Source organism: Pyrgilauda ruficollis, unplaced genomic scaffold (assembly GCF_017590135.1).
Source record: "Pyrgilauda ruficollis isolate IOZ18807 unplaced genomic scaffold, ASM1759013v1 scaffold28, whole genome shotgun sequence".
Taxonomy (NCBI): Eukaryota; Metazoa; Chordata; class Aves; order Passeriformes; family Passeridae; genus Pyrgilauda; species Pyrgilauda ruficollis.
The window spans coordinates 1,803,384-1,824,826 of record NW_024524155.1 but is presented as its reverse complement, the minus strand read 5'-3'; the positions used below and the strand labels follow the sequence as shown (position 1 = coordinate 1,824,826).

The 21,443-nt window shown below is 39.7% G+C and overlaps 2 protein-coding genes across 2 annotated transcripts; one reads left to right on the top strand and one right to left on the bottom strand.

Annotated features, from left to right (window-relative positions):
- Positions 1–4,703: 4,703 nt before the first annotated feature.
- On the bottom strand, positions 4,704–14,999 carry PNN (pinin, desmosome associated protein). Its single transcript, XM_041472062.1, has 9 exons — positions 14,820–14,999; positions 14,456–14,527; positions 13,723–13,791; positions 12,199–12,271; positions 12,021–12,115; positions 10,043–10,124; positions 8,333–8,488; positions 8,112–8,250; positions 4,704–7,093 (listed from the first exon to the last, which is right to left on the bottom strand). The coding sequence occupies exons 1-9, from the start codon at positions 14,930–14,932 to the stop codon at positions 5,808–5,810; spliced, it is 2,085 nt and encodes a 694-aa protein (XP_041327996.1). The 5' UTR covers positions 14,933–14,999; the 3' UTR covers positions 4,704–5,807.
- Positions 15,000–15,324: 325 nt separating this feature from the next.
- TRAPPC6B (trafficking protein particle complex subunit 6B) lies at positions 15,325–20,873 on the top strand. The gene is made up of 6 exons (XM_041472065.1): positions 15,325–16,024; positions 16,107–16,174; positions 17,235–17,352; positions 18,862–18,945; positions 19,976–20,069; positions 20,696–20,873. The coding sequence occupies exons 1-6, from the start codon at positions 15,944–15,946 to the stop codon at positions 20,725–20,727; spliced, it is 477 nt and encodes a 158-aa protein (XP_041327999.1). The 5' UTR covers positions 15,325–15,943; the 3' UTR covers positions 20,728–20,873.
- Positions 20,874–21,443: the final 570 nt, after the last annotated feature.

Genomic DNA, 21,443 nt, shown 5'->3' with positions numbered 1-21,443 from the left:
AGGTTTCATATCATTGTCCCAGACTTCTTTGGTGACCTAAACACAGTATCTTATTAACCTATAAATAAAACCTTCACTTTTCCTTTCCCACTGTCCTGCATGAGGGAGCCTCTTCACCCTGCCTTCTTGATAGCACCCCAAGAATCTGCATAACTTCCCAACCTGATCTTTGCAGTCATATATTGCAGGTTCCTAGTAAACCTGCCCCTCCTTCAGTCCTGAGTATTACTCATGCCGAGGTCACTGTATTCTCCTTCCACAAACCTAAGCTGTATCCTACTTGCAGCATAGTTTCCTTCTGCTCCACACCTCAGACCCGGTGGTCTCTCAAAGCCAGACACTGGTGCTTAGCCTGATCTACAGAGCCAGCAAAAAAGGGCACAAAGTGAGCCAGGGTCACCTTAACCAGCAGTGGCCTGCAAACAGAAACTTTACAGAAACTACATGTCCCCCACTTGCAATCTAACACTTTGGCCCCTTCCTTTGCCACATGAGCTGATAGTCAGGCAGCCTATCCTATGACCTGTCACACCAGCTGTCTCTGCTGTTAGGTAATCCACTACAGAGCACCAAGGAATACCCTGCAGATCAGCACCCCCTGTCACTCCTGACTAACTTTAATGCTGCCCCATTTTTTTCATCCCAAGTCTCTGCAAAACAGATTGGTGAGAAAGAATATACAAGTAATTTATATTGGAGAGACTTTCTGTGTACTTAGTGTTGTACAAATTAAAAAAAATAAGAAAAAAAGGACATTTTTATCAAACTGATCAGAAGTCTTTCATAGTGTTGCACACCAACCACAGAACATGGGACAAAACTCAACAATGGGCCTAGAAAGGTTAACAGTCCCTTTTCAAGCCTGGCAACATGGACCCCATTCACCTAAAAATGGAAAAGTATGGTATTCTGACATCTAAATTTACGTACTTAAGTAGGTTTTTGGGGGAGAACAATCAGACCCACACCTTGAGGTCTGTACATTACTGTATTTGTGAAAATACCTCTGAAAATGGCACTGACTTCAGTTTCATATAGATACCAAACTTAGTCCAAATATTTACATGGAAGTAAAAATCTCGGCTACTCAGTTAAAACTACATTTGAAATTTTCAAGTTACTCTAGGCACTGCTCATTGTGTTGCTTAGTCTCCACAAGCATTCTTCAAGGCTTAAGTGCTGACACTGTTCTGATCTCTATTCTATGTTATTTATTCCTCTAGTAAGTTCACTAGTAAATCTTTTGGGTGCAAATCCTATACATAGCATAGGCTATCAAGCACTTCTAATCACCTTTGAACTGAAGTCAAAGATTCATGGAGTTTATTATAGCTAGATTCCAAAGGACAAAGTTGAAAGCTTTATAGTAGATTGAGTGAGACTTCAGTTAATTTCTGTTCTGGAGAACTGAAGCAATGAATGTATTACTGCACATGCAAAGACAAACAACAATAATGAAAAATATCTATTTCCAATAACTTTCATTAGAATGGAACTATTTTTATTTGCAATGACACCTTAGTAACTGTAACTACTGAAGTAGAAAGCAGACATCTCTTAAAGCATACTAGAATTCAAAGAAGAATCAGAATTAATGGAGTAACTGAAATAATCTGAGTAGCATGGCACACTGGATGGCTCTTTTAAGACATGGCTTTGTAGAAGTGAAGATGTTACATTTCCTAGATTGTTCAGTATCTGCACTGATAATAAAGATCAAAGCATATCAGAAGTTGGTAGAAGTTATCCTAATACCTATTTCATACTATGAACAGAATATACAGCTTTAGCTATACTGTTTTGGCAGCACTAAAGGGCTCCACACAGAATGCAGAGTTTCACAGTGTAGAATATTGCACAATATGTGGAAGATTATAGTCCATGGGCAAAGCACTTTTAACAACAGAGTTCTCTTGATTTCGGATATTTGAATGAAAATACAAATTGACTTTTACATTTAATAAAATGTCATGTCAGCAAAATGTTGTTTCTTTAAACAAGTAACTTTTAAGAAGTAAGTAAGAGGAAGTAACACTAATTCCCTCTTTCAGTTAGACAAATCTAAGCAGGTAACAGTCATTCATCATCCAGACCTAAACCAACATTCTTAACCAGAATAACAAGTAGCAAGAAAAAGCCACTGTTGCTTCTCTATTACAAAGACAGTTACAAACATGACAACTGACAGTGCATTTCAAAAAATAATGGAAATTGTGACTTTTATTACTTTGAATCTTGAGAACACATTTCCAAACTTTGAATGCCTCACATTTTGCCATGTAATAGAATACTGTCATGTAATAAAAACTGCCTGAACCAGGAGAAAAAACCCCAAGACTGAACATCCTCCATAACACAGATCTCCATGTGTTACTAATGCACCATTGCTGCAGCATTTGATCCCATCATAAATACTCTCATCATGTACTTTCAGATAAATTCTTCTTTGACCAGGCAAACTAATTTCGAAGATCTTTGACATAAAATCGAAATGAGTCTGTTTACCCTGCTGTACCACGGTAATTGCTATAAAATCAGCAGCTGAACCTGAATCTTATATCTGGGGCCTAATCACAAGACCATTACTTTCCTGAGAAATCAAATATGTTCCAGAAATCTACTTGCAAATTTACTGGTTTTGAAATTCGTTTTGTTGGAAGGGGGTTGTTCAGTTCTTTAATACCTACTGTCTGCAGAAAAATTATGTGCAGGTTTCCTTTGAATAAAATATAAAGAAGCTGTTCCAAGCACAAAGATATCACCCTAAAAAAAGAGGAATTTGAAGAAGTATGCCTTTTATCCAAAGTCATGTTTCAGCTTATATTCAATGAACAATCTATGTAACATCTACTCTGACAAGCACTCCAAGTGGAGCATTGTGGAAAAACACATTCTGGGAGAATTGCAGTTTATCTGTGCATCAGGACTGAAGAAAAAACCAGCAAGTAATGGTACAGAGTCAGTGCATAGTGTAGAGGTTCTAAAACAACCAAACCACCAACTACCTTCTTAAACTATACTGAAAGCTAGAAGGGACCATGTGATGGAAACCCTTCAAAAGACAGGCATAGATCATACAAGGTATATTCCCTGCTCACATAATGCATCTCTACTTCATTCTTAGAAAAGGGGAAAAACTGTTGTTCCTTTGTCCACTTTATTTGAGTGAAAAGTGAACAAGGCATTTTTCCTTTGATCTCCACTCACCATTGTGAGGAAGGGATAAGAAAATGTTTCAGTCATTTCCTACCTCTATGCTATCTGCACTAAAGACATAGAAAATACAAACTGTTCCATCAAATTACGTCTTAAAGTTGTCAGCAATTTTCATTCCTATCCACAGCTCTGATATAATATCAGGACAAGAGGAAGAGACCTTGAAGGAAAATGTAACAATTACTAGACACGCTACTGCTTTATGGTGATAATAGTACATTACCATCTTACACTATTTCTGTAGTGGAATATTGATTGGAATATTTAGATTTTAGGAAGCTTCAAAGTTATCACACACTGGCATTCACATTACACTGACCTGCTTAGATCTAGGAATGCTAATGGCACTGCTTAACAATGGTAGTAAGTTTCTTCTAACAAGCATTAAATTATCAATTACATCATCAGCTTTGTATGCAGCAACAAAGCTCCTGTATTTTCAGTCAAAAATGTATTGCAGCTGGGAATATAACCTGAAACAATGTGATCAATCCAGTCCTTAGTTCAGCAACCAGACCCATTTTACTGTTTCCATAAACCCTGTTAATGTATTGCTCTGAAATAGGTCAGAAGATTTGCACAACTGACTCAGTACCAGCCATTTAAACCTGTAAATGCACTACAGCAGTGAATCACACAAGCTCAAAATAAAAAATGTTAGAATTATTCAACATTACAAAAAAAGTGCAATTAATTGAAAAAACGACAATGGCTTTCAAAGGCAATCTGAAACCTGAAATTAGTCAAAACATGTAGACCAATAACATTTACTGTTACTCAGTATTAAGTTTTTTTGGTAGAACATTGTTTAACATCTTCAATAAGGCATTTGAACTTTTGTTTGTCCTTCAAAAAAGACATTACGTTAAACCACAAGATTCCCTGAAGGGAAGGAAACATTGTTGGAAAATACTGACAAGGATAAAAATTACTCTGTTGTAAAGAGACAGAGGCAGATAGGATATTGAAATAGCAAATGGACTGAGGAATCTGAACTCCTTGAGAAAGCGGAGGCCTGTGTTTTCCCACTATTTGTGCTACACTCCATCCCTTACTAGACACATTTCTTGAAGTTATGACATTGAGCATTTCAGAACACATAAATCTGTCACTACTGTAGAGTTGAGATGAAAACTGACACACTCCAAGCTAGAACCTGGCAACTACCTTCCAGAAAAATGGAGTGTATGGCATTTTGTACACTAAACCAAGCTTATGTGTCCTTCCATACTAAAATCTTTCTAGGATTTCCTGGTCTGTGATTTGGCATATCAGATAACACAATTCTCTTCCTGTCAAGACAGCACAGATTATAGCACTACAGGTTTCACAGTCAGTTAATAGACAATTAAAAGCCTTAAGAATAACTTTGGATATAAAGCTTGTAAGGTACAGCCACCTGCAATTACAATTCATACTTTTAAGTGTAGAAAGATTAAGGTAATACACCTGTTAATAGAAAAGATCATGGGCAACGAGAAAGTAAGTAGTCTACAAAGCCACATTTATTTGCACATGTACAGAACAAAGCAACAGATGTTATAGTTTTCCATACAAAATTATATAAAAACAGTATTCACCTTCATAGATAACACTATACCACCTTAGGTTTATTAAATACATTCAGAAAGCATTCTTGCACGCACACAACATTAGTATTAGGGTAGTCCCAGGTAACTCCAACACTGCAATGTAATTATTCCTAGTGGTATGAAGGGATCAAAGATTAGTCTGCAACTAAAACAAAAGGAATCCTGGTTGAGAAGCAAGCTGGAGCCTTTCTTCCACTGGCCACCAAAACAAGGATCATCATTGAAGAGATTACCTATATCTAGAACATAGATTCAAATACTACCAAAGCACCTGCAGAAAGCAGGTAAGAGTGGTTGTCCAGACTGACTTGAGCTACCTTGGCCAGTGTTAACATTGCCATTTAATTACTGCTTGCCTACAGATAGGAAACTTTTATAAAACTGAAAGATAGACAGAATTGTCTAAGAGCTTGCAGTTACAGAAGAAAAAAAAAATAGATTAAAATCAATTACTTTGCCTTCCTACCCAGCACTGGAGAGATTATTTGCTGTACTAGATCTTAAAATTCTCATTCTTGCAAGGAATAGAGGGGAAAGGCAAAATTTTATATTTCCTGCAATGCTGCCTTCCTACATATAATCTAAAAGGGGAATTTAATTGTCAACAGGACATCTCAAACAATTTATTTAAAATGCACATTTATTTCTACAAAAAAAAGTGTATGATACAGAAGAAATGATCACATCTACTTTAAAGGTTTACCTATTAAAATATACAGAGGATCTTAATGAGTACAGGATATTTAAAAAAAAGATGCAAAGGAGTGTTAATCTTTTATTTTTACATTTTCAGGAACTTCACATAATTTTGGTAAGTAACCTTTTACAAAATTATGTAAAAAGTACAAGAATGCCTGGTAAACAGTCTGCATTTTTCCAAAAGATTTTTTACAGCATGCAATTCTTAAGGCAGCCTTCTCTTCCTCCTTACAAGGAATCCTTTCACTCAAATAAATCTTCTGCTGCAAAGATTAGGCTAAGGAAGCTTGGTCTCTTCTGTTAACGCCTTTTGTCTTTCCTGTCTGATTTACGGTCTCTTTCACTCCGTGAAGTTCTCTTGCCTGACCGACTACTTTCTGATATAGATCTCTTTCTGTCAGACCTCGAACTTTTATCCTTTGAGCTTTTAGTATCTCTACTACCACCTTTTGAGGACTTGTGACTTCTATCTACTCCAGAAGCATCCCTTCGCTTCCTGTCTGTGCTCCTTCTGCGCTTTCTATCTCTGTTATGCCCTCTGCCTCGGCTTCGACTTCTACTCTCACTACTGCTAGAGCTACTGCTGCTACTGTCCCTGCTCGTACTGCCACTTGTAGTGCTGCTGCTGGTGGAACTGCTCCGACTGGAACTGCTGCCAGTACTGGAACTACTTGCACTGGTAGTACTGCTTGAAGTGCTACTGCTACTACTGCTGCTGCTACGGGTATGACCAGTTTTGTTCCCTGCCCTACCCCTGCTTCTACTCCTAGTCTTACTCTTACTTTCTGCACTCGCTGTCTGATTCTGCTCTGCCTGGGCTTCAACCACCTTTACAGACACCACAGCATTTTCATCCTTGTCTGTCTGGGGCTCCGTATCCTGAGTGGACTGAGACAACTGAGGTGATTGTGCTAGTGGCACAGACTGTGGCTGAGACAGAGCCTCAGCCACAGATTCTGTCTGAGCTTCAGGTGTTTTCTCCTGTGTTTCTTCCAGTTCAGCATTATTTTCTGTTTTGATACCTTTCTCCTTCTTGGGAGAAGGAACATTACACACTTTTTCTGGCTGAGCATCACACTCTATTTCTGGTTCTATTTCTTTGCCATTTTCATTTTCTACAGGTTCTACACCATCTGTCTCATTCATTTCAGCCACATCCTGCTCATTATCCACAGGCTGAATGTTTTCACTCTCCTCTTTTACAACTGTGACCTCCTCATGCTGATCATCCTGTTGCTTGTCATTCTCCCTCACCTCAGTAGGCTCTTCTACTTTCATCTCTATGTCATGTTTCTGCTCATCCTCTTCCTGTTCTTTTTCTGCATCACTATGCCCTGAACCTGAACCTATTTTTCCCTTTTCCTCCCCTACCTCCTCCATTTCTACATCATTATGCTGATTACCTGTCTCCATCTCTTCCACCTGCTGAGCCACCTTACCCTCTTCCTGCTCCTTGTTCTGTTCTTCCTTCTTTTCTTCATTCTGCACCTCCTGATGTTCTTTTTCCTTCACAGATTGTCTTCTGGGTCTGGCCTCCATTTTGTTAATCTGCTCTGCAAATTCATTTCTCCTGCTTTCAAAGAGCGCTAGGGAATAAATGCATAAATAATAGTTAAGATAATCTACAGACACTGAAGTCTACTTACCCTTTAACTATGAGCTAATAAGTTATCGAATTGTTCAACTTATAAATACTGCAACCATGTCCTTTCTGAAATAGCAAGCCATTCATGCATAAAGAAAAAGACTGCTAGTTACCTTAAGAAAACAAAGCAAAGGGGAAAGTAAGCTCAGCTGAGTATTCGAAGAGTAAAGCCCTAAATCTAAGTTACAAAAACTTTTTGACTTCATTAAAATCAAACCAACTAACAGTATAACAAAAGAACACCTTAATTTCCTGATATTTACCTATTAAGGTTATACTTCCTAAAGCAAACAAAAGACAGTAAAAAAAAAGCAAAAAGCTAGCTAGGTATTAAGAAAGCTTAATTACTGTAGACTATCCAGACAGGTGAGCTATCTTCTCTTATCCCCCAACCCCACAAAATAAAGAAAATCACCTAAGAAAAAACCAAACCAATACATTCTTAGTTTAATAAAAAAAGAACAGTAAGACTACCATCAATCGGAGCATTTTAAATTGTTCTCCAAAAGAAAAATATAGTCATCCTGTGAAACAGAAATGAACACACATTGAAGTAAAAAAATCATCAAATTTCTAATGTTATGCTTAAGAAAATACTTCTCAAATGCTTTGTAAACACCTGCAGTTCCTTGTGTCTTCATAGAATCTGCCTTTTCAAAAATGAAGTTGTTGGACTTGGATACATCTGGGTACTAAAGCTAATATAAAGGACTGTTTCAAACACATAGCTCTGAAATTATGCATATGCATATTTTGACTTCTTGTAAGAGAATCAAATCCCATTCAGTATTAAAATAAGTCACTGAAAGAGTAATTTCCAATTATGATGAACACTCATGTAAGAATATAGTTTGTCCTAAGCATGAAATTAATGTATTTAAGCAGAGACTTAAAATAAATTTGTATGGCAAACAAAGGGAGGCAAGAACAAGGAGCTTTGTATCACAAAGACCACTTACCATTCATCTTTTTCTGTGACTCATCCATCAGCTTCTGCGTAGCAGGACACATTCTGCCAGGTATGTAGAATAAGTGAGGTTTTGTCTTTGTTCTTATGTATTTAATTATTTTAGCATTGTGTTCATTCCATTCTTCTTGCTGAGAAATGAAAGAAAATAACCCTGAGATACACAAGAATAGTTTAAACAAGAGAAAGATCAAGAACAAAACAAAAACTCACCAACTGAGCAAGCTCAACCTTTTGCTCCAATAACCGCAGCTCTGTCTGTTTAGCACGTCTTTCTTCAAACAGTTCTCGCCTCTCATTTTCAACTTGCTTTCTCTCTTCTTCTGCCTGCACTTCAAGTTTCTGTTCAATTTCTTGTCGTCTCTTTTGCTAAAATAAATGAAATACAATCTTAATTTTTTTTCTACATCAAGAGAAAGTGTTCCAGTTTGATCCACTTAATAATTTTCAATTATTTACACCATTAAAGGCATTCCTCAAAACATATTAGGAAATACCTCCTAAACTCCAGCTTGCTGGCACCTAATTTTTTGTTGGTTTAACTGTATAGTTATGTGAATTTATGTGTGCATTACTATCTTTCAGTTTGGACTTAAATTTTCAATATAAACGTCAGTAAGTTGGCTTTTTCCCCCTCAGTGGCAGAAAAATAAAAGGAATGTATTTGAAGTATCAGGGAAATCAGGTAAATTTCCCACTTGGGAAAGAACTAAACTCCTCCAAAAAGAAATGAGGGACTGCAGACTGGTGTTTGTGACCAACAAAAATTAGATTCTGAACACTTCCAGTATATTAATTGCTAATTATATATCCAGGAATGCCGTTTGTATGCCCTAAACTGCCATGTGATCAGACTGTGCAATAATTGTCAAAAAGAATTTACTGCCTGAACAAAAAAATATCTGTGTTGTAAAACTCCTCAGGCCTCGACTTTGATTTATAGCAAGTGTATATGTATGAACAAAAAAAGATCTCCATAGGTATTCTCAGAAAAATTTTGCAAGGAGCAGTAACTCTTCAAAGTCTCTTTGTGCAATCACATATTGCTATAAATTAGACAGGGACTCCATGTTTCTAGACCATCCTGATAAACAGCTTTTTGTTCTAATGCAAGCAGGCAAAAGTGAACTTTGGTCTTATGTGCCACATGACAAGTTAGGTAAACCACCCAAATACTGCATCTGAAAGTAATCAATACCAGCACTGTGAGTCAGCTCTGCTGACACTATACAGAAAACGTTTTAAGTTTAAATCTTTCTATCTGCTTAACTGGACTGCTGAAATTCGAACTTTAAAACACTGTTTTTTAATTCTAAAGGTTATTAGTGTTAACTGAATAACCCATTTAATGCAACAGTAAACAAATACCATAGTCTTTACAAATTAAAAACAGAATAAAGTTACCACCATCCCATATAAAAGTTTTTTAAAGTAATCACTAAGCTACGCAAAGCCTTTGCTTCAGTACAATGACACATTCATTAATTATAATCAGAAATTCTGGTTATCTGTACTGGAACAGAAAAGATATTTTTAGACAGATAGCATAACCAAGCATAGATTTCTGTATACTTGGTTGCAATTTAAACATCTGGAACACACCAGGGTAGGCACTACTTCATCACTATTATTTCCAAAAATAGCCTATGACCTCTTAAATAGTTACCTGATTAAATTCCATTTAACATTGCCTTTCTGTTTCCACAAAGGTCAGAAACAGGGTTACAAAGTCATAGCAAGAATGCCTTTCCTGCCTCCCACCCTCATTCCCCTGAATTAAGACAAACAAAAATCTCCATGCACTCTCATCAATCTGCTGCACCTGCAACCTACACTGTAGGGAACTTTCATTCTTACTTGAAATAACTTAACCAAACAATTTTGCTTTATTATTGACAATCTGATAGAATTTAAAGTAATTACCCTCTCAGTAGCAATAGCAACTGTGGACTCCTGTTTAAATTTTTGAAGAGTGCCCATCAACAAGCCAAATATACGTCGATTCCTGAAAAAAAAAACAAACCCACAACAAAAAGAAATTTAAGATTCAGTTCAAGTACTAAGATTTCTATTTGTATAAATAATCAGAGAAATTTTCCACCTCAAGGATACTTATTTTTAAAGGCCCAGTAGTACCCAAGGCCATTAGCAATAGAAGACATACTGACTGTGCCAACAGTCCAGGATATAATTTACAGTGACATATCATTTTGCTTATGAGTAAGACACAGCTCTTATGAGTAACACAGAACAGCTAGCACTGGCAAAACTGGCAGCCTGCACATTTTTCATCTATAAATAATAACACAAAGGAAATACTTTAAAAAAATCTTAAAGCAGAGAGTACTGAAGAAAAAAGTGAAGGAAATACAGTGTGAGCTATCAATGAGGGAACAAACTGGGTTTTCTAAAAAGTGTGCACTCCCCTCTCCACAATCTGCTTAGACTATTAAGGAGAAATGGAGCCACAGGGGAGTGAAAGCTTATCTATCAGAGTTGCCCAGCAATGAGACACTGCACTGTGGTATGAAAACAGCTCTCATCCAATTAGGTGTTGTTTTGAGAAAAAATAAGTGAAATTCTTCAACAAATTCCCTTCTTCTGAGCAAGAACTAGTTTCTTGACTTTCACCTTCAATTTATTTTCAATCAATGCCAAATTAAAGTCTTTACAACCTGATGCAGCCTTTCTTATTTGCCTTCAACCTGATAAAGTGAGAAAGGAAATGCTACTGTCTTCTCTAAGCACTACTCTATTACAGTGGCACAAACCTCACATGGAAAGGTAAAAGTGTATCAAATAATAGAAACAGGAACAGATAAAAATCAAAAACTGAAAGTGCATTTGTACATGAATAACATCCCAGAAGACACTGAGCAAAATGAGGAGTTCAGGGGATGGTGTCCTCTTAAAGAACCTCCCTCCACCACAATTCATAGGGACTAACACTGGTTTTCTCACCTCCCTAGAGACTACTGAACTGAAAAGCAGTAAAACTACAATTCTGAGGGAACAAGCTTTTAGTCTGAAGATGTAGGAAGTTCAGTAAGCATTTTGGAAGTCTCCCTGTGAGGGAAGCAATTAGAACCTAGTAATGGAAGACTCTAAGTGGGGTTATAACTAAAAGAAGCAAGTGAAATGCCAGTTTTCTGTGACAGTTGATCGGTGGGGACTTATTAGAGAAGACTTCTATAGTTCCTTATTCCAGTTCTAATTCTTCTGTTTATTTGGGGTATAACTATCACTGCATCAGGTGACTTGCAGTCTGAAGTAGATGGAGTCCAAGAGGTCAAACACAGTTGCAAATTTGATTTTCAAATACCTCTTACCAATAGAGCTGTATTTCAGTTAGAATTTTAATAGCCCTGAGAAAAAGAAAACATAGGAAAAAGGAGATATACATAGGAGGAATCTAAAAAGCAGCAGGTGAAATGAAGGCAAGAGTGTACACACAACAAGAAATCAAAGTAGTACGAGAAAAGAAACATGATGGAACTATTTCATTTAAAAAAAGAGGCAGACGGAGTGAGGAACCATATCCAAAACCCTACTTTAACCAACAAAATAAATGATGAGCCAAGACAGCTGTAATAATCCAAGACATTAAGCAACCAATGAAGCTACAGATATTTCTGTCTTACTCGAACGACATTAAAACAGCACTAGCAAACCTGTTCCTGTAGGTGGCCCGAAAAGTAGAATCCATGTCAGTTATGTGAACCATGCACATGTTGCTGCTTGTGAAGTATTTTCAGAGAATACTTTTTAAATTAAATTTTGTGTCATAATGGTAGCTGTTCTACATAATCTTTGATACACAACAGCTTGTGTGCAATATCTTTTAAATCTAAAGCTACTTTCTATGGTAGAACTTAATAGTATAAAAGAGATTTCTGCATACCTTTGTTTTCCTTTCTCATCCATATTCTGATCTTGTATAAGGTCTCGACGTGTTCGCTCTTTGGAGGTAGCAACGACAGAAGATGGCAACGCTGGCTACAAGAAAGAAAAACAAACTACTTTGTTCATCGTGCTGCAGGTAGGTTTCTTCTTGCACAGCTCCATTTGCTATACGCTACCTTTTTAATATCATCATCCTCTGCGTCGCTTTCTTGGCGTGATTCTCTTCTTGTCCGACGTTCTCCACCCAGCCTGAGGAAGAAAGCCAGCTGTCATTAGAGAACATGTATTTAGGAGAGAATCTCTTCCAGCAGGAGAAAATACAAGCATGTCTAGTCAGAAGAACCAACACTTTGGTGAAAACCTCCCCACTCTTCCAACAACCAGTAAGTAATATTTTACAGACAGAATCTACTGTTGGTGAAAATCAATGAGTTTAAATTTTAATACAAATTGCAGGCTAATAAAAACAGAAGAATCCACAAATACCATACTTGACTTTTAAAAATACATTTGGAATTTATTCTTTTAAATGTTTGCACTTTTCCAGAAACCTCTAAAATGGCTACAGGTATAATCTGTCACTAGACAGATTTAAATGCACTGACATGGAAAGGTTGGTATAATTTCTTAAAGAGGAAATGCTGTTCAAATTACCTACTAAATACCTATGGGAGAGAGGCAGAGGGCTTACCACTTGAGACATGGATGAACTAAGGCTTTAACAAAGAACAACTTAAAATAAACAATTTAAATAAAATAAATCCTAAAATAAATACTTAAGGTTGAAGTTTTTTTCAGCTTTGTGGCACAGCACTGTCCTGTTTCCCAGCTTCATTTTCTGCTAACTCAAAAATTCCAGAGTAAGCTTTGTTTTGGTCAAGAACTACCACTGCACATTAAGTGCCCACAGCACTTAAGCTCACCATTATCAGTCACATCTGATGGATTTGCAACCAGATGTGAAAGCTCAAAACCCAAGTCCATTGTCACATTGCCTGTATTCAATTTCCTGAACAGATCTCAGTCATAATTTGTGTTCACTGCAAACAAATGTCACAACTAAGAAGAATGTCATATAGCAGACTGTATGCCAAATAAAACAAAAAAAAAAAATCCAAATATCTTTGCATTGCTATATCTTTATATTATTGCTACCATCTTAATGTTGCCCTAAGGTATGAAAAAGATTTCACTGAGTGATTTGCTATCACCCAAATTATTCCCAACAAGTCTTCAGTAAGTAATCTCCAAAGAAGACAGTGAAAGTCCCCAGTTATTACCAGTTTTTGGTTTACTGTTACAAATTCTCATTCGGAAAAGCAAGTTGGCTGCATTAGTTTTTATCACTGAAGGGGTATCAGGGACAGACAAAGGTGACACAGAGACCCCATCATCAAAAGGCATGAAAAGACACTTTATTATTAGAAATCCACAGTTCTTATAGAAACAATGGTGGACCTAAGACCTGATTGGCCCTTAGGAATCTTCTCTCACCTACTTAAGAAGGTTAAGAAGGGACAACTCCTCCTTGACAACTCCATCTTTGACAAACAGAGATTGCCTGCCAGGTGCAGAGACTGAGATAATAATTGCTTTAATTCTTTCTCTGAGCTTTCTCACAGCTTCCCAGGAAAATCCTGGGAGAGCTTTGTCTCCCTCTGCTCAGAGGATGTGTGATTACCACAAGTGTTTGCACTCACCTACTGGATGCACCTTCAAGGTCCCTCTGTTTGGCTGGGGGTCCTCCTCCACTATCCGAGAATCCACGCCTAAAAAGAAAACTCTCGTGGTCTTAGAGCAAAGTTAGGTTAATCCCTGGACCACTTCAGGGACTGAACTATAATTTTGCTTTTTAGTCACGATTAAACATAAATTTTACTCAGCTCTATCACCACTTACTGTTAGTACTGCAGTGAAATGTTCAAACACATTGCTTGTGAACCATCTAATTTCACCTTGAATTTCTGCACTTATTTAACTGAGTAGCTACACTGAAACAAGCATCCCATTGTGTTCAAATAATCTTATCTGCAGTAATTTTCAGGATGTGATTTTATCCACATATATTTCTAAATCCCTCCTAGAGCATCTACCAGTTTTTTAATAAGCAGGAGACTGATTTTGAACGATTTCAAAGTCAAGGTCCCAGCCACCACACAATACCTGCCTTTTTTGACGTTTCCCCTTATTTTTCAGCCTAACAGCTGACAAGGTCGGGGAAAACCACCCATTTAGACTTGCTGTAACTCAAAACGAAAAAGCGCTTTAAACTTAACCCCCAAAGCCCCGTAGGGCAGCTCTGGCGCTCATTCAAACAGTACCGCAGCGAGCAGCCGAGGCCAACGAGGAGCGCACGACACTCAGGGCAATGGCACGAACCAGTGCCAGGGAAAGGATGGATGAAACTCCTCTGTCCGCCCTGCGCCTCCTTACCTTAGCAGTAAGCTCCCACGCCCTCTACCTCCACCGGGGCCTGCGAGGGCTAACAGCCTGTTTTGGGGGGGCCTGAAAGAGACGGTAAGCGCTGTTAGTGGTGCCTGCCCGGCCCCGGGGCGCTGCTGCCCGCCCGGCCCAAGGGGCCTGCGGCCGTTCCGTCCTGTGCTCCGCGGCCGTGCCCCACCCCCGCGGGGCAGAGCTCCCCCATCGGCGCACCGGCGGAGCGGGCACGGCCCGCACAGGGACGCGGGGACCCGCGGCCAGCTCCGCGCCGCCCGCCCTGCAGGCCCGACGCGCGCCCCCGCCGCCGCCCGGCCCTTCCTTCGCGGGACGGCGGCGCGCCGGGCGCTCCCCGCCTCACCTCACATCGTTGGGGTCCCGGCCCGTGAGCTTGCGGATATTTTCGTCCACGTGCTTGAGGCTTTCCTTGGCTTTCTCCAGCTGCTCCTGCAGCGCGCGCACCGCCACCGCCATCCCGCCCGCCGCGCGGCCTGGCCGGGCCCCGCGCGAGGCAGCGCTGGGAAACGGGGGGAACAGGCCCCGCCCACCCCGGTGGCCGCGGGCCCCGACGGCGCAGCCAATCGCACTCCGCTGGCTCCCTCTGACCGCCAATCACCGGGCACGAGAGGAAGGGGCACGCCCGCCAGGGCGGCTCGCCAAAAGCGGTCACCAATCACAGAGCCCAGGGTAGACTGGCATCCCGACTGCCCAATTAGCGGAATGCTCTGCCTGCTAGCTTGACGAATCAATGAAGGGGGCCGCCCGAGTGACATGACACAGAGCTAATGAGAACTCACACGTCGTTTCCGTACAGTCCAATCAGAAAACCACTTCGAGGCCGCTTGTTCCCACCCGCCCGGGACACATCCTCTTTCCCACTCTCAATGGGGCCGAGGAGCCGGCACGCGCGGGACTGGGGCCAATCACCGCTGAGCTACCAGAGGGGCCTGTGCCCGGCGAGCCAATAGACGGGGTCGTTACTTGGCGCTGGCTGCGGTGGCGGCCGGACGGGCGGCGCGTGCCGGGGCCGCTCCTGCCCTCACATCCCGCCCGGAGCGGCGTGGCGGGGAAGCTCCGCACTGCGCCTCAGTCATGGCGCCCGGGGCGGCGGCGAGGCTTTAAACCACGCTCTTCGCCGGCTGCAGCCGACGTCGCTCTGTGGCTCCCCGCGGCGGGCAGGGGAAGGCGCGGGCGCTCTCTTGAAGGCAGTGACACACGCGCGCCGCCTGGCTCCAGCGTTAGGGTGGGCGGAGCAGCTCCGCAGGAGCCGCGCGTTTGATCCCCGGCTCCGGCTCTCGCTCAGGACCCTGCGCTGCCGGCGGTGCCCGAGTCCGCGGACTCTGCGGAGCCTTAACGCGAGAGCCCCTTTCCCAGAGCTTCCCCGGCGAGGAGAACCGGCCCGGCCGACACTGCAGGGCCGCCCCGCCTCGGCCGGGAGCTCCCGCGGGTGTCCGGGCCCGCCCGGAAGGGGCGGCGGCCCCGGCGATGGCGGACGAGGCGCTGTTCCTGCTGCTGCACAGCGAGATGGTGGCGGGGCTGTACCGCGCCGCCGAGCAGGGCGAAGGGGTGAGTGGGGCCGGGGCCGCCCCGGGGCCGTCCTGCAGCGGCCGGGGCTGACGCGGCCGCCGCGGCGCCTTGTGTCTTGCAGGAGAACGGGCGCTGCACCACCAAGCTGGAGAGCATGGGCTTCCGCGTCGGGCAGGGGCTCATCGAGAGGTGAGTCCCGCCGGGCCCTGGCAGCCGCTGCTCGTCCTCGGGGCTTTCACCGCGCCGGTAAAGCACGCCCGACCGGGCACAGTGTGGTGGTTTGGCCGGACGGAGAGTGCGTTCCTGTTACCATCAGTTGTTCTGGCATCTCCTCTTTTCGTATCTCATTTTTGTGGGGACCTGTGTTTGTGTATCACGGGACAGTTTTGGAGTGTGTTGTTTTCCTAGTGCTTGCCGTCATGAAAACCGAGTCAGGGTACATGGTTACTTTTAATGCTTCCCATTGTCTTTAATACTACTTTGTGTGGACTTTTGCATGTCTTCCTGCTTCTGGTACGTTTTGTGACTTCATTCTTTCTCTGATTTACTTCTTGAGCATAATTTCATGATTGGCTCTTTATTTCATTTTTGTAAAGTGCTCTCAGCCCTTGCGACTCCGCGACTGAGCAGCTCGGGCCCTTTGGGGACCGGCGATGCAAGTCGGAGCCTTCGTTCCGAGGTCGTGTGGAGACTCCTGAGTTTCTGAAGTCATGCTTTTGTTGAATAAAGTGGTCCCGTAGTGCCAGATAAAGACCCTCAATGAGGATAAAGGGAGAGAAATCTGAAGTAAGCAAGAGAAAGAGTCTCTCATTAAAAACGGGAACAAGTTTTACATGCTTGTTCCTATGTTAGAGCTCTTTTGCATAATTGAAGGACTCCTTCCAAGAAGTAGTATAAGTGTGAGCATTTTGTTTATCTTCTATTTAGATACTTTTTTGAAGATAAAACTGATGGAGCACTTTCCACCTTTCTGTATGTCAACTATGTTTGATAATCATGGAATTAAAACAGTTTATTCTGCTATCATATTGCAGATACTAAGATAACACTGTGTTGCTCTTAAAATACTTGATGAATGGACAGTGAGGCTAGAATGATACTGTATGATCTACTGTATGAGGCTGGAAAATTAATTTCTATAATAACATCAAAAATGATGTTGTATAGTACCATTAAAAATTATTTCTCTGTTTAACTGGTCAGATTATGTGTACCATCATTATTGATATATTTCTCACTTTTCTCTTAGGTTTACAAAAGACACTGCCAGGTTCAAGGATGAATTAGATATTATGAAGTTCATTTGCAAAGATTTTTGGACAACGGTATTCAAAAAACAAATAGATAACCTAAGGACTAATCACCAGGTACTAATGCTGTAGATTAAGATTTAATTTACAAAGGTGGTGAGAGTTTTGAGTTGCTAGTGCATTTTTTGTTTTTCTTGGTCTAGAATTAATTACCAGATAAGAAACCCAAAATGTTCCATATTTGTTTTGTGTAGAAAGTGTGTTTTTCAATATTCATATTACATGTAGCTTTAGAATATAATTTAATAATTCCCTATGATGTCTTTATTGCCACCCTGTTTGAAAAGACTAAATGCTTTCAATTTCATATGCACTGTTGCAGCATTACAGAAAGGACAGTAATGATTACAGTTGATTAACATTTAAAAAAGAACTTTTTAATCTGTCTCTTAAAAAATAAATAAATAAATTAATAAATGTTAGTAAAAAAATAGTGAAAAAGTGACATTACTGTCTTAACATCTGTTTAAATAGAATTGCTGCAGTGAAGAGATTTTTTTACTGTGAAGAATGTTAAGAATTTTCAGCAGTTGAGACAGTTGTAATCTATTGAAAATATTTATATAAGAAACAGCAGAGAAACTTCTCAGATTTGCATGTTGGTGACATTGCGCTGTATGCATGTGCTTTCCTATATCAACAGCCAGATCAAAATAACTTAAGGAGCCATTTTACTAGAGTAAAAACAAATCTTTTTCCTGATTGAATCACTTGGTTTTCTTATGGCCATTTCCCTGTTGTGTAAAATCAGGAAGAAAAGAATTTGTACAAGGATTGTGCAAAATAAAATAGGTTTTATTTTTCAATGACTTATCAAGTAATAAGAGGTAATTATTACTTTAGAAATCTGGGGTTTTAATTGCAAAAAGCTGCAGTATTGAGCTTAAGGTCTTAATTGTATATGCAGCCTTAATTTAAGCTCAAGTATTATGAAATTCTGAAGTAGCACAGTCAGTAGCAAGGAAATTACCATGGCAGGTGTAGCTAAAGCTATACTGTGTTTATACTTAATTTATTAACATGCATACTGTTGCACTAAATTGTATTGTAGAAAACACCAGACTTTTACTTTGATTGTCTGCTGAGTGTTGTTGCCTGTAGTGCTATTAAGAAAAATAATTCCCACTGACTTTGAGGATAAGAATAGAGATGTGCAAAACCCAATGAAGATAGAGATTTGAATGTAAAAATCAGTATGCATTTGATATATTACCAAAGACTTTCTAGTATGGAACTATTTTTTCTAATCACTGGAAGGACTCTTCCAAGAAGAAATGTACATAAACAGTTTTTGGGGTTAACTGATCATATTATTATCTAGGGTTTTTTTTGTTTTATTACTCATAATTTTTGTTTGTTTAATTACTCACAATTAAGAATATTTCCTTTTGATATTCCTTGTAAGTAAATAACACAATTTAAACTTAAATCACATATGCCTTAATCTAAAATTTTATTTTTCAGCCTGAGATCATATATATTTTATCTACAAATCAAATCCATTCACAGAAAATGTGGGTTTTATATTACTGCACATTTAACTGAAGCTCTCAACTTTTTAAACAGGGTATTTACGTTCTTCAAGACAATAAATTCCGTCTCTTGACACAAATGTCTGCAGGAAAGCAGTATTTAGAACATGCACCAAAGGTACCCTTTGATTCTGTGTGGGGGAGGGTCTACCAGTTTCATTTTAATTACCTCGATCTATTAATAACTTTACATTTTTTAATTAAATAGATACAAACTCTTCTAAACGGCACCTAAAGATATGCCTTCAGAACCTGTGTGCTTTTTAGAAAGGCACCCTGTTTTAGAACAGTGGATTTATACTTCAAAAAATGGTCTTGGTTATTGTGAAACTTGCTGCTGTGACATTTGAGTTACTTCATGGTGCAAGTGCTCTTCTGCCACTACCTGCCACTGTCACACAGATTATTTCCCTTTGGGAAGCATGTGTTTTCAGAAACTTTCTTTAAAATTCCCAAACACATTTGTTACATAAAACAAGCTTCTGAGATGATGTGAACGTTCAGAAGGATCTTCCAGCAATTAAAAATACTTTTGAGTGCAGATGCTGAGTTATGGTAATAGGTCAGGTAAAATCAGTCCCTCTGCAGAACCTATCATAGAGCACTTTGGTTCAGGTGGATTAAAAAATGGGGCATTCACTTCTATTTGATGGTTTCTTAATTCTTGATCTTAGTCCTCCCAATTGGCTGCTGTCCATGGGATTTTTTTTTTTTTGTGTGTGTGTGTTTGATGAAATGTTTATTCTATTTTGCAACACACATTTTAAATATCTGCAGGTGTTTGTATTCTAAGGTATGGCCTGCACAAGAATGCTGTCTTGGACTGTTTCTCCTTTGTTGATTTCAATACCAGTTGCTAATTTCATCCAAGTCTTGCGAATAATTCTTTTAAGGATATTAAGTTCCTACAGGTTTAATGGAAAGAGAAGGTGACTCAAAATACTGCCTCTAATGAGAACAGTCTGTGTAGTGAGCTCCACTCTACCACGTATTGGAGCTTCCATCTATTAGAGACCTGACAAAGTTTCTCAAAACCTTCACGGTTTTCTGGTGCCCAAGTATTAAGTTGTGTTCTTGAGCACTTATTTTCAATCTTTATCAACAAGGTTCACTGTAGACACTCATTTGAAGTGCAACTTTTTATTTAGTATTTAGCTTTCACCTGTGGACTAATCAGAGGAGGCCTATCAAATCTGGGAATAAAGAGTATTGTAACAGCTGAAGTTTCATCAATGCCTGCATGTAAGTAGCAATTGGAGTATTCAATTATTAGCTCACTTTTCTGACTGACTGTGTTGCTGTTATAAGCATTTTTCAAGGTGGGATTTGTTTGAAGCTGCTGGGCCATAGGAGTCCACGTGAACTTCAGGATATGGCTTGCTACTATATCCTTCAGTATTTAGAAAATACTGACAGAGGATAAACCTCCGTGATGTTGAGTGGAAAGCAAAACCAAAAAGTTGTATTTACATTTAGAAGCATCAGATGTGTAAGGATGTGTCCAGAAGGTTATTTGCGCAAATGAAGCTCTTTCTCTGTAGGAGCCATTAAGGATGTTAGTAAGTGAAGACCATTGGAACTACAAAAGCTGCTCAATTAAAAGTTTCCACAGACTTAGCACAAATATTAGGTTTAGCTGACAAAACTTCTGTGATGTGGGACATGGTCAACTTAAAAGAAAAGAGGAAAGCTGTTCAGTGTGGAATTAAAATTTAAATGCTAAATTTAAATAATGGCTGAACTGCTTACCATTAAACTGTAAGATTGAAATGCTCCTTACTATTTCTTTAAAAAATTTACAAGAAAATAATTACTTGGAGAAATAATTCTAATGGTAATAATGTGATCTGACTCTGCTTTTCCTGCAGGTAAATTCCAGGTGATGATACAGAAGATGTAGAGCACATTCAAATCTGGGTATCTACTTTAAAAAGGCTTTATATGTGGATTCAGTATCTTGGCTCAGTCTTGTATATAACATGTAAATTATAGCAGTGTGCAGCACAACTGCAAAATATATAATAAATGCTCATTGAAATAACACTATGCTTGTGTCTTGGTATGAAATTTATTCTATACTAAAGTCATAATTTATACATGGTAAAAACCGTGTACTCTATACATTCAGCAAAAGATTTGAATTACCAAAAGAGCCTGGAAGACCAGAGACAGTTTGAGAACAGAGAAAAATCCTGACCAAGACTAAATTTGAATAAGAAACAAATGCCTGTTGTGTTGCCCAGCTTGAATGCCCAACTGCTACCTTTCCGCACTCACTCTCAACTGGGAGGCAGTGGTTGCTTTTGTATTTCTTTGATGGAGCCTGCTAACATGTGAGCTAACAGCTTACACATCATTAATCCTTTGGAGGATTGTAGTTTGGGGCAATAGAAGAAAACTTGTTTTTACATAATTCAGGAGTTCTCTCGTCCCTAAAATTAGCAACTGTTCCTTGTGTTAGAATGATTTATGCCTAAGGTCATCTATTCTGGCCAAAGAAGGAAATTTATTCTATCTTGTTGTGCATAAACTCAATGTAATTGTTTTTAATTGCTAGCTATGGTTTACTTCTGTAATGTACTACTCAAAAAGCAGTAATGTTTACGTTTTACTGAA